General features: G+C 46.2%; 3 protein-coding genes across 5 annotated transcripts; 1 reads left to right on the top strand and 2 right to left on the bottom strand.

Moving 5' to 3' along the window:
* Positions 1-647: 647 nt before the first annotated feature.
* eslec (eosinophil lineage-specific marker) lies at positions 648-5,958 on the bottom strand. Of its 2 annotated transcripts, none has more exons than XM_084003316.1 (7): positions 5,925-5,958; positions 2,781-3,116; positions 2,395-2,703; positions 1,965-2,056; positions 1,756-1,890; positions 1,346-1,451; positions 648-989 (listed from the first exon to the last, which is right to left on the bottom strand). In XM_084003316.1, exons 3-7 carry the CDS (start codon positions 2,666-2,668, stop codon positions 922-924), a joined length of 675 nt encoding a protein of 224 aa, XP_083859442.1. In that variant the 5' UTR covers positions 2,669-2,703; positions 2,781-3,116; positions 5,925-5,958; the 3' UTR covers positions 648-921. The 2 variants fall into 2 exon arrangements, with proteins under 2 accessions (XP_083859442.1, XP_083859441.1); XM_084003315.1 differs by lacking the exon at positions 5,925-5,958 and adding an exon at positions 3,571-4,025 and having other exon boundaries at positions 2,781-3,534.
* A 66-nt stretch (positions 5,959-6,024) lies between these two features.
* On the top strand, positions 6,025-10,993 carry LOC311009259 (toll-like receptor 2 type-2). The gene is made up of 11 exons (XM_084003312.1): positions 6,025-6,597; positions 6,935-7,091; positions 7,177-7,326; positions 7,477-7,683; positions 7,882-8,004; positions 8,095-8,245; positions 8,335-8,499; positions 8,632-8,811; positions 8,888-9,028; positions 9,106-9,608; positions 9,905-10,993. The coding sequence occupies exons 1-11, from the start codon at positions 6,336-6,338 to the stop codon at positions 10,317-10,319; spliced, it is 2,454 nt and encodes an 817-aa protein (XP_083859438.1). The 5' UTR covers positions 6,025-6,335; the 3' UTR covers positions 10,320-10,993.
* A 148-nt stretch (positions 10,994-11,141) lies between these two features.
* On the bottom strand, positions 11,142-16,169 carry rnf175 (ring finger protein 175). 2 transcript variants are annotated; one of them, XM_084003313.1, is made up of 9 exons: positions 16,053-16,169; positions 14,685-14,722; positions 14,448-14,589; positions 13,622-13,776; positions 13,439-13,546; positions 12,767-12,887; positions 12,529-12,662; positions 12,062-12,163; positions 11,142-11,627 (listed from the first exon to the last, which is right to left on the bottom strand). In XM_084003313.1, exons 1-9 carry the CDS (start codon positions 16,071-16,073, stop codon positions 11,507-11,509), a joined length of 942 nt encoding a protein of 313 aa, XP_083859439.1. In that variant the 5' UTR covers positions 16,074-16,169; the 3' UTR covers positions 11,142-11,506. The 2 variants fall into 2 exon arrangements, with proteins under 2 accessions (XP_083859439.1, XP_083859440.1); XM_084003314.1 differs by lacking the exon at positions 11,142-11,627 and having other exon boundaries at positions 12,163-12,191; positions 12,470-12,662.
* Between the last annotated feature and the right edge of the window lie 312 nt (positions 16,170-16,481).

Genomic DNA, 16,481 nt, shown 5'->3' with positions numbered 1-16,481 from the left:
GGGATCAAAGGTCAGAAGGACGCTTGGAGTGTCACCACAAACATCCAGTTAAATGTTTTTGAAATATTTGTTTAAAATCATCATTTAGACTTTTCCTCTCATTATATGCTCAATAAGAGTAGAAGTGGTAGAATAAAAGTCCTGCATTTTAAATTCTACTCAAGTAAAACTACTATTACGAGCTAAATGTACCCAAAGTAGTAAAAGTATTCACTATGGGAGATTGATTACATTCAGTTTAATATCATCATTAACCATCCCGTCTCTTATAAAACTACATTCCACACAACCAAACCTCATGTACGATTCCAGGGAAACAACATTCTCCTGCTCTCAGCTTTAGTAAAAACCTGATTTGGCTTAAAATTGACAGTGAAAAGTTCATATTTGCTCTGTGAAGATGAAAAGTCAGCTGACACACCGAAGGCGTATTTGCGAATCACTTTTGGGAAAATGAGGACAAATTGAGCAACCGTTGTTTGTCAGTCCAAAAGGCCGCGCTGCGTAACACAAACACCATGTTCAGCTGGATGTCAAATGTTGGTGAATCCTGATTTAAAAAACAACTACAAATTTTAAACAGGATCAAAAGGCTTCAGGCAAGAAATACACTGTTTTTAATCACATTTCAATAAAGAACACTTTTCCTCGTCATCACTTTATTTACATATTTTGCAATTACAGTCTTTTTACATTTTATGTGCTTATCAATAATTATATTGATATCAGAAAAACAATTCCTGGATTGTATCGAGTAAATGTCAAAGAAGGAGGCCATATGCCGATGAAGGTGAGAGTTGGACTGGTTGGTCCAGGACCAGAGAGGCCCACATGGAGTTCACATGGACCAGAAACCAGGTCTTCGGTGGCGGACTGCCCGGACTTGAACCTTCTGTTCTCCAGCTGTCGGACCCGGTCGGTTCAGATCTTCTTGGCACAAACGAAAGGGTGCGTATCGTCACATGAGGCGTAGTTCCACTTCCTGTTGACTGCAACACAGAACGCTTCAGTGGTTTCAAGCAAAGAAAGAGTGACTGTCGGCCAAAGAAGTCGTTATAACAGTGAATTCCTAAACGTCAATTTAGAGATTTTGTGTTAGTCATTAAAACGTGTACTAACACATTAGCAAAATAGAAATTGACACACTGACATGTGGCAACCACTGGGTGGCAGCACAAGCAGGATTTTCATCCCGGTTGTAGTGAATCTTCAATTTATCCCCAAAGACAAATATTAGAGGCAATAAAGAGTTTGGAGAGATCGCTTGTGTTTGATTTTTTGTCTCTTATAGAACAGTATCATCATAAATACATAAACTGACTATTAAACAAGAGCAGTTTCTTACATCCGTAGTTGATCTTCAGACAGTGGTCCGTCCTCTCCCCCACGTAGACCCGGTACCAGTTCTCGTAGGTAAACTTGGAGCCGTCGCTCCACATCCAAAAATTTGACTGCAGACAGAAAGACACCATGGATATAAACAGGAAATGCATTGTTGAAATGAACAAAATACAAAAGTTCATCACATTCACACGTTTGTTATCACACCAAACTGAACCCAAACTTTAAAGCTTTTATTTTGTAGTTTTGAGGTTTATAACAGTTAATTTCACTGTTTTCTATGATGCTATATTAACGATTACTGTCATGCCGGACGGGAAATAGTGTTGGTACACGTCTTTGCCAATAAAAAGTGCTGTTTATCATATATATTGTATTAAAAAACGACATAGTGTGAGTGAGGAGCCTTCGTACATGGACACCATCGTTGCCACCGATCCAGGTCTGGGGGAACTCGTGGGTCGCCCCTCTGGTCAGACCCTGGATGAAGTGATCCTCCTCGGGACTCTGGACCGACGCCAGGTTGGCCCATTCGAACTGACAGTAACCCTGGAGGTGACAAGAGGACAAAGGGTCTTCCCATGATTCATTGCGGTGTGAGCGGAGGTGTGGGCGGTCCTCACCTCAGCTTCAGCCCAAGTCTTCGGGCTGTCGATGAAGACAAAACACTGTTTTCCGAAGCGCGACCAGTCGTACGGGCAGTAGAACCCGCTGTCTGCAAAGAAAACAGACTTTCTCAGCGGTATTTCAATTCAACAACGTGGGAACACATTGGGATTCCGAAGAGATCGTCGTCATGACGTCATGATATCATGACGTCGCTCAATCAGAACAGATGATGTCACGGATTCAAAAACAATGGCATCCGACAGGCGATCCGGCTGTTATCGGACTGATATCAGATATCAGTGTCTGCTTCGGTGCATCTCCATGCATGACGTACGAAGTAACAGTAGGCTCCAATATTTGAGTACAAAGCAGCCGAAGAAGGTAATACCTCAAGACAGTACTGAAGCACAGTACTTGAGTAATTGTACTTCTTATGTTACTCACCACAGTTAATGGGAACGGTCCCCAGCGGCGTCCTGGTGTTCGGTACCTCCTCGCCGGTGACGACGTTGACGCACCAGCAGAACGCCGGTGGATGCGAGCACTGCTGCGGGAGGAAGTCGCCGAAGCCGTCGCACTGCGGGACGAGGCCTCCGGGGGTGCTCTGCCTGGTGTACTCGCAGAGGCCCGAGCGGCTGGAGACGCCGGTGTTGTTGAGCGGGCCGGCTCGGCTCAGAGCGAAGGCGAGCAGCGTCAGGGACACGCCGAGTGCCTTCATGGTGACGGTTGGGGGGAGTGTGGACTGGAGGTGACCTTATTGAAATATTATAAATATTTATCACAATAAATACATCCTATTATTAATGATTAAATAATTAAATCTATAGTACCTGTTTCGGGATAAGCTGCAGAGTTGCGTCGTCTCTGCTGCGTCCAGCCTTTTATCCTGCAGACCGCCGACGCGTCTCCCACGTCAGTATTTCAATTTCTCACGCCTTCGCCTAAGCTTCGAGGTCAAATGTTCCTCCAATGGCAATCCGTATGTTTTATCTTCTTCTTGTCTTGATTTTCCGTTGTGAACGAGCGGATCGTCCCTCGTGACCAGTTGTTCCTCTCAGGATATTGTGTTGGTGGGGAGCTTCGGGTTTCGCGGCTTTGTCTCGCCTTCCTAGACTCGTCTCGTCTGGTTCTCATCGCTTTATTCTCCAGACCGCCATTGTTCAAATCTGGGTTACAGGACGGGTTTTTTGGAAGTTCACACTGACACCAGTTGGGACTGGTTGGGATCATATCATGTCCTCGAGCAGAAACTGTAAACTCCACTGAGTGTGTGTCCAAGACCAAATAGCAGGTTTCCCATCATGCCCCCTGGTTGTTTATTACATCAGTGTCACCACCAGCAAGGAAGTGATGATAATCTGAATTAATTATGGCTCGAACACAAATACACGTTAAGATTTCGGCCCTCTGACCCGTAGGTTTGTGTTCCCGTCTTTGATTGTGTTTCTAGTTCGACCCAAATCTGAAACGAGACTCCACTGTGACACTTAACAAAAATGTTTATATATTACATATATAAACATTTTAAAAAGTGTTTTTGTCCTGCATTCATTTTGGCGCCTCCTATAGGCGGCGGTCTATTGTCTCAAACATAGTTGTTTTAAGTGTTTGGTTGTGCACGAGCAGGCAGGTTTCTCAGCATCACAATTATCACTTGATTTGAATGGAGTCTGGCGCCACCAGCTGGTCGGGTCGGGATTGACACTGTAGTAGACAATTTCACTTGGTACTGGAATTTAATCTAATAATAATAATATGAATATTAAAGATGCACAGAGCACATAAAATGAGGCTACAGATCTTTGCTGCCCGTCGCAATTTGCGTCAAAAATCCCACTTTCTAGTCATAACTCGGTCAAATCTGAAAACACAAACATCATAATCTATTTTATATTATATTATATTAATATTTTCAGATTGCATTTGACTTACACTTTCTGAAGGTGGTGTTATCTCTGATGTCATCGGCGAATAAACGTCCATAAGTCCATCCATTTAGAAATCACGAAACAAGTAAAGATGTCCATTCGGAACTTGCTTGAGAATCGTCATGATTTTACGTTTTCTTCAGATTAAAAGTAATCTGGGGAGAGATATCTGTACAATAATGGTCACGTTGTAGCCGGGAACTGCTGATGGATAATACGGCTCACTTTTAAAGGTGCTAATCTGCTCAAAAGTTAACATATCTTGAAAGAGGCTCAGGTCGTATATATATATATATATATATATATATATATATATATATATATATATATATATATACTGTATATATATATATATATCGTATGTGTTTTGCATTTTGCATGTGATTCAGTTATTTAAATATATAAAAATCCAATTTGAATGTTTCTAAAACTGAAGGTAAATAAATCTATCGGAGATGATAGAAATGAGAGCCGTCAGGAAGCTCCTGGTACTGATCATTTAAAGGAGTCATAACCTGGTTTTATACGTATCCAGCCCCCCTTGGATCGCTTTGGATCAATTCGTAAAACTTATTAGAAAAAAAAAAAAAAATTTTAATCAAACATTGAGCTTGTTCTGACCCTTTTTCGTACCGCGATTTTATCACGCGAGATTACGCGCAAGGTTTTGACTGGTCCGGATGTGCATTGTATAATATGTAATGAGGCGCGCGTTGATTCGCCGCAGGAAGGACAGAGCCGGGGGGGCTTGCCTGCATGCAGACTCCATAAACAGCCCCCTGTCATGGCGCACACACTAAATGACGAACCTTACGGAATTCAGGCATTTATGTACGAACCAGAGTCAGAACCCGAACCGGAGAGTGAAGAGGCGGCGGGGTTGGGTGGTGAAAGAGGGGTGGGCTTATGCAAGTAGCCTCCACGGTGACGTCACCGTAGGCGCAGAATCAAAATCTCGTGCTTTAGGAATGCTCTATTCCTGTTCGGAAAAAGAGCAGAAGCGAAAAAACGGCGCCACTTTCAAACTCCAGCCTTTCAGGCAAGTTTCAACTGAGGTCAAACACAGATATGCATGTTTTAACAAGAGAAATTGCGATTTCCTGGTGATGACTCCTTTAATTTAATAGAAAATATAACAGAAAGTCAGAAATAGGTCGTAGAATTCCAAAGAAATGAGGATCCATCATCTGTTGCACCACCACAGATGAACTAGTCTGAACGAGTTCTGCACTAAATGTAGTTATTTTTACGTGAACAATAATTCACATTTATTCATCTTTTAAAAAACAGTCACTATATAAGAAGTGTTTTTTAACTGTTTATAACGTTTACTGGGAACTAGGATCGTTTTCTCATATTGTTAAATATTAGAGATGTTAGAGAGAATTGTGGCCCTTAGAAAGACGGGACAAAGATCCACCAGCTAAAATATACACAATATCTATATACACAAAAGTCACTTTCTTCACACTATTTTAATGTAGTTTTCTTAAAAAATATATATATAAGAGTATGAGCAAAAAGATGAATCCTCTGTGATTGTTTTACATGTCGACTCACACCGATGCATTTCCAGTCAAACACACACACACACACACGTCTTCCTGCTGACTTCCTCTTTTCACTTCCAGCTTTCACCCTCAAGTTTTCACTTCCTCTCTAACTCTTCAACTCCTTCCTTCTCTCGTCTATTCTGGAGTTTAACCATTAAAGAGTTGTTCACTCTCGTCGTCAGGAATCAACTCGACTTACGTAAAAAAAAGAAGAAAACGAGGTAAGATAGTAGAACACCACGTGATTTTTTATATGATAATAAGGGAAGCACTTGAGATAACGAGGGCTATAAAACAGATTAAATGCAGCTCGGGTTCCTACAATCTCAACCATTGTCCCATTAGAGGCGGAGTTTCCAGCAAACATAAATGTTTAGAAGATCCAAAATCATACAAACACGCTTAGAAATGTATTATTTTGCTTTGCAGGTGAAGATTCCGGAGTAACATTTTAATTTAAGGGTGATAACTTCACTCTCTCGCAGCATTTCACATCTTTCCTTGTGAACGTGGCGTAGAAACTGTACGTGCTGCCATTCTTGGCCAGGTCTCTCTTGCAAAAGAGATCTTGGATCTCAATGGGACAAACCTGGTTCAATAAAGGTTATAATAATAATAATAAACTGTACTTCTTTCCTTCGTCTGCGCTGTTTTCTCTGGTTTGCCGATGAAGGGAGAGAATCCTTCGTGTTTTTAGGTCATCGATTCTGCAAACAGGTTCCCCCACATAAAAGCTGTTTGAAAGTCAGAGACTTCCTCTTTCACTCACGTCCGAGTTCCTCACTCACTCGGCTTTCTTCCACCTTTGTCACTCGTCCCTCGTGTCCTCTTGACGCTCGTCTACTTTCTCGCTGGTTTTACTGACGGATCCACTCGACGACCGTCTTCCTTCCCTTCCTACAGTATGGGACACCTTTACATCACCCTCCTCCTCCTCCTCCTCCTGTCCCTGTGCCGGGGTCAGGGGTCAAACCCAGACAGCGGGAGGCCGTCCTGCGATCGCTGCGACCGGCGGCTCGCCTGTAACTGCTCCCGCAGCGGATTCACCCGCGTTCCCGTGGTGACGGACCGCGCCCTGACTCTCGATCTGTCCTTCAACAACATCACCGTGGTGACCAGCGACGATCTGGCGGGACACGCGAGGCTCAGGGTGCTGAGTCTCCACGGTAACGTTGATAATTATCACAATTTCACACACAAAAAAAAGTTAAACTGATTTAAGCTGAACTAAGTAGCTGCTCTGGCGTGTTTGATCATTTTGATCATTCGATAAATATCAGAAGTGGACGTCGTAACCATGACGTCACCCGTCGGTTTGAGGACTATATTTTGGTAGCCTCGAGTTTGGCATTTTGGCCGTTGCTAGCTTGTTTTTTTTAAACTGAAACACTCTGGGAAACTGTAAAGTTGTGACATGGTCAACTCCCAGACCAGTGGTCCACGGAGTGAGCCCTGTGGAACCCCTGATTAAATGGTTGTTGGTATGTACTTACTGTTGTCCAGGTAACAGACTAGCTGTGATCCATCCGTCAGCGTTTGACTCTCTGTGGAATCTGGAGGTTCTCGATCTGTCCGACAACCAGCTGGCTGCTCTCAACCACAAATGGTTTAGCAAGCTCGGAGCCCTGCAGGAGCTCAACCTGCTCCGCAACCCGTACAGGTAAAACGTTCATGTAACGGCATGAAGACCGGGCGGAAAGCGTCCCATGATGATGTTCATGTTTCTGTGCTACGTGCCCCTCCAGCTGCCTGGGTCCTCTACCGGCGTTCCAGAGGCTGGTCCGGCTGAGGAGGCTGGCGTTCGGGGGTCCAGCCCTGGAGGAGCTAAAGAGAGGAGATCTGTGTGGAGTCAGTCAGCTGGAGGATCTCACAATGCACGCCAACAACCTGAGGAGGTGGGAACACCGTTTTCATGTGACACATGCAGATGTTATATTTTAATGTTATTGAGAGAAAAATACATAAGAACATTCAATAAGAAAACGTGAAGGGAACCCTTGAGGGAAATTTTTGTTTCCCTCTACCACTGCTTTCTCTTCCTGCAGGTATGAGTCCGGTGCTCTAGCGGACGTTTGGCCGCTGGGTCGCGTCACTTTGAGCCTCCACGGTCCATTTTTAACAAACACAGCCTTAGCCTCCGCTGTGCTCAGGGACGTGTCATACCCTGAGACTCCATTGGTTGTAAAAGACCTCCATCTGATTGGGAATCAGTCTGTTCAGCCCTTCAGAGAGTCAGCAACGAGGAGAGTCAGGTCCGTCCACAATCTTATGATGCACGGAGCAACACAGGGTGCAATGCCAATGTTAACATATCCTTACATTTAATAATATAATGCGTAATTTGCATATTCAATTGCATATTTTTAGTGTAAAAAATGTAAAATAAAAAATCAGTTTGGTCGACAAACCAACCACTACCACAACCGCTCCTCTATGATGTCACTCTTCAGGACGTTGAGCTTCCAGAATGTTTCAGTATCCGACGAGGCCATCGTCCACTTCCTGGTGGTGATGGATGGAGTCCCGATGACCTCCTGGTTCATGCACAGCATCACGCTGACTGGCGAGGGCAGGTACGACGCCAGCGTCTCAGCAGCCAGGCAGAAACCTGAACGACCCACTGAAGGGTGTAATGGTTTGTTGTGTTTCTTGATTGGCGTTAGGTGGGAGAAAGCCCATCGGTCCGATCTCAAAAGCATAGACGAGTTCTTCATACGGAACGTTGTGGTGCTGGACGTCTTTAAGTTTGTCTCGCTACTGGAGCTGCGTTTTCTGCTGCACTACCCCAGGAAGGTGTCCGTCATAAACGGCCAGGTAAGGAAGAAGGTGTCCCGAACTTTAAAAAAAGAAATGGGAATGAAATCAACAGTGTCACCTTAAAGTCAAACTCTTCCCCCCCACAGGTGTTTGTGATGCCCTGTCTCACGTCCGGCCTGCTGGTGAACCTGCAGTACCTGGACCTGTCCGACAACCTGCTGACTGACCTGACTCTGCAGGAGACGCTGTGCTACGGAAACGGCACGCTTAAGGACCTCAGAGTTTTAAACGTCAGCGGAAATGCTCTGAAGGTGCCTTTGTCAAAACTGTCCTATTTTTTCCGCATACTTGATACATCAAGATCTGCTTTAAATATATTTACAAGAATACTTTGTGAGAAAGCTTGCTGCATGAAAACTTGACTCTATCCGTCTGCTGCCCAGTCTTTGTCCACGATGAGCCGGCAGGTAACAAAGCTCTCCAAACTGACCCACCTGGACATCAGCCGGAATGGGTACAGCTACATGCCCCAGCGCTGCTCCTGGCCCTCCACCCTGCGGTACCTCAACATCTCCGGGGCCAAACTTATGACCGTCACCCCGTGTCTACCCGGGAGTCTGGAGGTACTGAGGGTGGATCGTGACATCCTGACGCCGTCACAACGAGCACCACTTTGATCTTGTGCTCTGTTGTGCACAGGTGTTGGATCTGACCAATAATGATCTCAGAGGCTTCATCCTGATCCTGCCTGCCCTGAGAGAGCTCCACCTCTCTGGGAACAAGATACTGAGGCTGCCCCTTGGATCGTTCCTCCCCAATCTGCAAACACTGACGATACAAGTAAGGGCCCATCATGATTTTGTATCTTCCAATCTTCTTGGAGTTCCCCAGTTGACCCCCTCCTTGTTCTCCTGCAGTCCAACACCCTGAACATGTTTGCCCGTTCAGACCTTCAGTCGTACAGGCGACTCCAGGACCTCCAGGCGGGTCAGAACAAGTTCGTCTGCTCCTGTGACTTTGTCTACTTCCTCCAGTCGGCCCTTAAAGGAGATGAAGATGTGCGTCTGACAGACGGCGAGGACAGCTATGTCTGCGACTCTCCTCTCTACCTGCAGGGGGAACCGGTCGTTCATGTCCACCTCTCCGTCGCCGTGTGCCAGCAGGTTCTGTTTGTGTCCATGAACTGCATGGTGGCGCTGTTTGCAGGGATTATGGTGGGTGTCCTGCTGTGGCGCCTCCACGTGTTCTGGTACGTGAAGATGACGTGGGCGTGGCTGAGGGCCAAGCGAAGCTCACGGCGGCGACGCAGAGATAGAGAGGGCTATGGGGAGTTGCTCTGCTACGATGCCTTTGTGTCCTACAGTGAGAGAGACGCTGCCTGGGTGGAAAACTTCCTGGTCCCCGAGCTGGAGGAGCCCGGGTAACTTCATTTTTATTACGGTTCATCTGTTAAGTTAGCATGGGGATCTGCTTAAAAGCTTCTTACCAGGTTTTAGTGAACCTTGGTAGAAAGATAGACCACGAGCCAAGGAGCACGTTATTTGTGCCACCATGTGGCATTTCCAAGGTGCTTTCACATCTTAGCCCATGTACCAAAAATCCAAACTTTGGAAATTTCAAATTTGCTAAATTTTTTTTCTTTTTTTGACATTCTTCCAATAAACTCATCCAGCTCACACATTGTGAGGAAGAATAACCTGGTATGTACTCCTACAGGGAAAGCGAGGTCGACCCCGCGGATCCCAGAACTCACCGGCCTCTGACTCTGTGCCTCCACAAGCGGGACTTCCTTCCCGGGCAGTGGATCGTGGACAACATCATCAGCGCCATGGAGCGCAGCCGCCACACCGTCTTCATCCTCTCTGAGAACTTTGTCCAGTCCGACTGGTGCCGCTACGAGCTGGACTTCTCCCACTTCCAGCTCATGGACAGGAACGCCGGCAGGGACACGGCCATCTTGATCCTGCTGGAGCCGCTGTCCAAGGACGACATTCCCAAGCGCTTCTGCAAACTGCGCAAGCTCATGAGCTCCACCACCTACCTGGAGTGGCCTCAGGAGGAGGAGAGGGCCGGCGAGTTCTGGAGGAGCCTACGCAATGCTCTGAGAAGAGATGAAGAGGAGGAAGACTGAGAGACAAAGATAAAACTGATGTTTCATCAACTCAACGCAAAAAGCTGCTGATAAATGACACAAAAATATTGATTGCAGGACGTACATTACATTATCTCTTTAATTCATCAAAGCTATTTCTACATATCTAATGTCTTACCTTAAAGCGTCCCAAAGCAACAAGACCATCCATTGTAATAATCTTAGTCATGTCCTGATATAGGAAGAAATGTTATAATAGGTGAAAACATATTGCAGCTTCATTGGCTAGTAATGTGATCAAATGGCCACTAGGTGGAGCTCTTGGTCTGTGAGTCTGACGACGTGAGCGGCTTCTGAAAACACATTATTATTATTAGGAAGTGTCTCAAACTAGAATCCACACTAAGATGACTTTAAGACTTAGCTGTAACTTGGTTAGCAGCTCCACACCAGAATCCAGATGGATCCAGATCCAGTAAGGGTGCCGCTGTTCAAGACCAAGGAAACCACATAGCTATTGTGACCCTGAGAATGAGTTTGTATATTAAAACACACTCATTAGGTTTTATAAATATTTAATAAATACAAAGTTAATACCAGCAGCAGTCTTGATAACGAAAGCAATTTGATTTGGCAAAAGAAAACTTAGTCTCCATCGCAGCACGGGAACAGAACTCCCGTTGGTCGATGTTTGGAGAGTGGAAACCGTAGTTACGTGCCGCCGTGTTGGAAGAAGAGCAGAGGTGAGAAGATACAGCTTCATACAAATTAAAGACACGTTCAAATTAAAACTTCTGTGACAAACAAAGTTGCATTAAATGTAAACGGTCAGCAGAACCAACAAAATGAAACGTTTTAAAAAAAAAGGCAGTTTGACGATACAGTACCGAGTAAAGCAATGATTAATCACAATAAAAACATGCACAACGGCAACATTTTCATCGCAATCTGTCTCGTGTCGAAACATCCCGATTACGATCAAACACTGGAACTGTGCTTAAATATTTTCTTTCAAGTCGGCGGCACTTTTGGCATCAAGGTGTCCTCTGCGCAGAGAGCCGTAGACCTGGACCCGGTCCGCCGTAGACCGTGGCCAGCGTTCAGTCAACCAGCGCGTATGAGGAGACAAGAAGCAGCCTGGATCAGGTCCTTGTAGCGCCGACTTTGTCATCATTTTTAGCACTTTTCCCCCCTCAACTACTTTCACAGAGGCGTGCCTCAGGGCTCTACTCTAGGCCCAGTGAGAAGTTGATCCCGTGGACGATGCCGATGATGATGGGTTGCCAGGCAACCAGGTATCTGAGCCAATCGAGCAGCTGCCCGTAAAGGACATGCGTCTTCTCCCAGCTGGCAACAGGAAGGAGTTAAGGAGAGACGATGCTCAGCGTTAAAAAAAACATTAAAAAAACATACTTTTTAAACATGACATCATCCGCGAAAAAGGATTACATCATTAGTTTTGAGAAAGGAAAAACTCATGTGAAAGGTATTTCAAGTGTTATCATACTATCAGCCAGGATTTGTTAGCCACATATTATTGGTGAAGATTATAACATGATTGGGATTTATTACATTTTATCACAGATTTTGAGATTTAGCGAGTTACGGATTTGACATCGGTGAGTCACGTTTTTATTTGTTTAGCAGCTGCTTGTTTATTTTTTAATCATTCTGAATGTTAAAAGGAAAAAAATTGAATTGAAATAAATATTAAAAATACTTTCATTTTTATTATTTTATATATATATATATAAACATCACTCAGCCCGGTAAAAGGATACGGGTTGTTCATCATCCTCTTCAAGTCCACCTTCTCGTTGCAGTACGGACACGTCTGCTTCTTACCCACAATGCACCAGCCGCGGATGCAGAACTCATGGAATCTGAAGGGGGCGGGTTAAGGAAGAAACACTAGAAGAAGAAGAAAAAAAAAAATGTCCGATGTGCGTATTCTAGAAACACCCCCCCGCCGTCATTGTAAACAGCGTATGTCCCATAGCAACCGTATCTAAGGGAGACATACACCCAAACTAAATGTATTCAGTAAAGTGGAGCTCACAGCAAAAACAGCTGAGACTAAAGGCGTTTAAAAGGTGATGAAACGGTGAGTCACGGTCACTCATCCTGTGAAACTCCAGGCTTCTTGGTAACCGTGGAAACACAGCGATTCTCTTTGTCTTGGCCGTGACCTTTGACCTCCCCCCGACGGCTCCCCCCCGTGCAGCGAGGAGCTGAGCTTTCAGGATACATGTGACCACAGGAGAGCTGGTAGGTGTCCTCTATGAATCCCTCCTCCTCCACGTCCACCAGGATCCTCTGACCGCACACGGCACAGATGTCGTCGGTTAGATTCCGGCTGGGCATGCCGCCCTTGTTGTAGTACTGGAAACACACACACGTTTTCAACACACCCCAAACCTCCTTAAACCAGAGACTGTCGTCATGGAGCGTCTTTGTTCACATAAATATCAGATTTGAGTTTTCACCCCGATGGTAGAAGCCATGTAGTCGGAGCAGATTTCAGCGAAGTCTCGGCCCATGACGCCGTAGTAGAGACCGTAAAACAGCATGACGACGCCCACGTCCATGGAGTCCTCCGCCTTGATCCTGCACGAGACCAACAAACATCAGCCGTCTCGCAGCAGGTGGGAACACCTTCTGCGGTCACTGTGCGAGACCTTCACAGTGTACTTTTCCTGAGGCTGATCAACAATAAGCCTTGTTCTTCAAGCACAAATAGTAAAAAAAAAAGACAAATATCCTGCAGTTCTAGCTTCTTCTTTGTCTTCTATCACTACACCAAAGTACACATTTGTTAACGTTTGTTAATGCTTTTAAACGTTGAATTGAAACCCGTTAGCAGCGTCTAAATGTCTGCTTGTGACACGTTCAGACCCGGCGACGGGTGTTACAGTTTAACCAGCGACCGTGTTACCTGGTGACTTTCAGGTGAATGCGTCCATCGTTTCTTGTCTCGTCTTGGATGATTAAAAATAATCGGTCGAAGGCTTTTGTTCCATTTTCAACAAACAAGCTGCCGTCACCACGAGCAACCAAGTCACCAGTTAACACGGGCACCGGTTAAACTGAAACACCAGCAGCACAAGGTATTTGTATCACCCTTCAGACGAAACGCCACGATCTCCTCGGCGACTCACCTGAAGAAGACGTTGAAGCCGAACATGGTGAACATGATGGCCAGGTAGCCGAGGACGCCGACCGCGTAGCTCAGCTTGTAGATCAGCAGGAACCACTTGTACACCATCCTGCAACACAAACATGTTTTTTACTCAAATAGTACTGTCAGGACAGTAATGAACATGTGGGTTTTTCATCCCCACCTCGGCGTCCTGCAGGACAGCGGCTTGCGAGTGGCTCTGAAGATGACGTAGCTGGTGACGACGGAGAACATGCCCCACATGGACAGGAACCTCCACCAGTAGAGTTTGATGGTGAAGTAAAGGGGCACCACCCACATCTGGACGAGCGTCACCAGCTGGAGGAGGAGACGGACGCTGAATACTTTCAAAAGTCACTCAATATTGGCCCAGATACTTCATTACTGCAATTAAATCAAATGTACAGGTATCTGTACTTCACTTGAGTACAGTAAAGAAGTTAAAACTGTACTTCTACTTACTTATTATGAGTATGGAAGACCTCCTACACGAGTGTGTGTACTAGTACATGAGTATGGAAGGCCTCCTTCATGAGTGTGTGTACTAGTATGTAAGTATGGAAGGCCTCCTACAGGAGTGTGTGTACTAGTACATGAGTATGGAAGGCCTCCTACTTCTCCTACATGAGCGTGTGTACTAGTACGTGAGTATGGAAGGCCTCCTACAGGAGTGTGTGTACTAGTACATGAGTATGGAAGGCCTCCTACTTCTCCTACATGAGCGTGTGTACTAGTACGTGAGTATGGAAGGCCTCCTACAGGAGTGTGTGTACTAGTACATGAGTATGGAAGGCCTCCTACTTCTCCTACATGAGCGTGTGTACTAGTACGTGAGTATGGAAGGCCTCCTACAGGAGTGTGTGTACTAGTACATGAGTATGGAAGGCCTCCTACTTCTCCTACAGGATAGTTTGTACTAGTACGTGAGTATGGAAGGCCTCCTACACGAGTGTGTGTACTAGTACACGAGTATGGCCTCCTCCACTCACGTTGTAGGAGCGGTGGTGCCGCTGCTTCCACTGCACCAGGACGATCTGAGCCACCACCAGCGTGGCGATGAGGATCAGCACCATCTCTGCATGCATGGCCTCGTGACCGCGGTGCTTCACGTGCATCCGCTCATGCTGCACCCTGAGGTGGGGGGGGGGGGGGGGGGGGGGGGTCGTTACGTACTTGGAGAAAATGGAGAAATGTGCATTGTTGTGGTGGAAGCTGATGTTACTCACTTCCAGTTCTCCCTGTGTGTCATCTTCAGCAAGTCGTCCTGTAATCAGAGACACAAGAGGACAGAACTAGCAGCTGTCTCCCAGGACACCTGAAATGTATCCCTAGTATGTATAACTGGACACCTGGTATGTATCCCTAGTATGTATAACTGGACACCTGGTATGTATCCCTAGTATGTATTAGTGTCCCCCTGGTATGTATCCCTGGACACCTGGCTTGTCCCCCTGGTATGTATTACTGTACACCTGGTATGTATTACTGTACACCTAGTATGTCCCCCTGGCATGTATCCCTGGACACCTAGTATGTCCCCCTGGTATGTATTACTGTACACCTGGTATGTCCCCCTGGTATGTATTAGTGTCCCCCTGGACACCTGGCTTGTCCCCCTGGTATGTATTAGTGTCCCCCTGGTATGTATCCCTGGACACCTGGCTTGTCCCCCTGGTATGTATTAGTGTCCCCCTGGTATGTATCCCTGGACACCTGGCTTGTCCCCCTGGTATGTATTACTGTCCCCCTGGTATGTATCCCTGGACACCTGGCTTGTCCCCCTGGTATGTATTACTGTCCCCCTGGTATGTATCCCTGTACACCTGGCTTGTCCCCCTGGTATGTATTACTGTCCCCCTGGTATGTATCCCTGTACACCTGGCTTGTCCCCCTGGTATGTATTACTGTCCCCCTGGTATGTATCCCTGTACACCTGGCTTGTCCCCCTGGTATGTATCCCTGTACACCTGGCTTGTCCCCCTGGTATGTATTACTGTCCCCCTGGTATGTATCCCTGGACACCTGGCTTGTCCCCCTGGTATGTATTACTGTCCCCCTGGTATGTATTAGTGTCCCCCTGGACACCTGGCTTGTCCCCCTGGTATGTATTAGTGTCCCCCTGGTATGTATCCCTGGACACCTGGCTTGTCCCCCTGGTATGTATTACTGTCCCCCTGGTATGTATCCCTGGACACCTGGCTTGTCCCCCTGGTATGTATTACTGTCCCCCTGGTATGTATCCCTGGACACCTGGCTTGTCCCCCTGGTATGTATTAGTGTCCCCCTGGTATGTATCCCTGTACACCTGGCTTGTCCCCCTGGTATGTATTACTGTCCCCCTGGTATGTATCCCTGTACACCTGGCTTGTCCCCCTGACTTGTCCTCGTGGTTAACACAATAATATAAACCTGACGGGAGGATATAATCCTTGTTTCCTGTTGCCACGTCCCGACGGAGTGTTGACAGCCGAGCTAGGCTAGGCCAGCCGGACACACCGACCGTGTCGGCTTATTATTCGGACGTTACAAGTGTCGCCTGTCAGGGGGGTCTGAGCGTTTGTGAACAGCCGCGTGTTTGATCCCAGGTCACTCACCTGGTGGTGCACGCCCGCCATTGTTTCCCGTTTTTAGTCCGGTCCCGGTGCGAGCTAGCCGGCGAAGACAACAGCTAGCAGAGCTAGCGGCACCGCTATGACAGCCGAGGCGTCATATGTACGGAGGGCCAAGAGGGACAAAACTCTACGAGTAGATACTGAAAACGCGATTTGATAATAGTTCAATTATAAAGCGCTTTTCAGGACACGGACACTTTACAAGTGTAGAAAAAAACATACATATATAAAATATGTTTTAAAGAAAAGCAAACACGTCCAATAGACAGGTTAAAATGTTAAACGCTGGTTGAATAGGTGGGTTTTCACTTGTGATTTAAAAGCAGGCAGTGTTGGATGAAATACATCCTTTACTTAAGTAAAAGTACAGCAGCATCCTCAAACTTTACGTTCAGCCCCAAATTTGAAAAT

The sequence above is a fragment of the Eutrigla gurnardus genome, assembly GCF_963514095.1.
Source record: "Eutrigla gurnardus genome assembly, chromosome: 23".
Classification (NCBI taxonomy): domain Eukaryota; kingdom Metazoa; phylum Chordata; class Actinopteri; order Perciformes; family Triglidae; genus Eutrigla; species Eutrigla gurnardus.
This window is presented reverse-complemented; position numbering and strand designations above follow the sequence as displayed.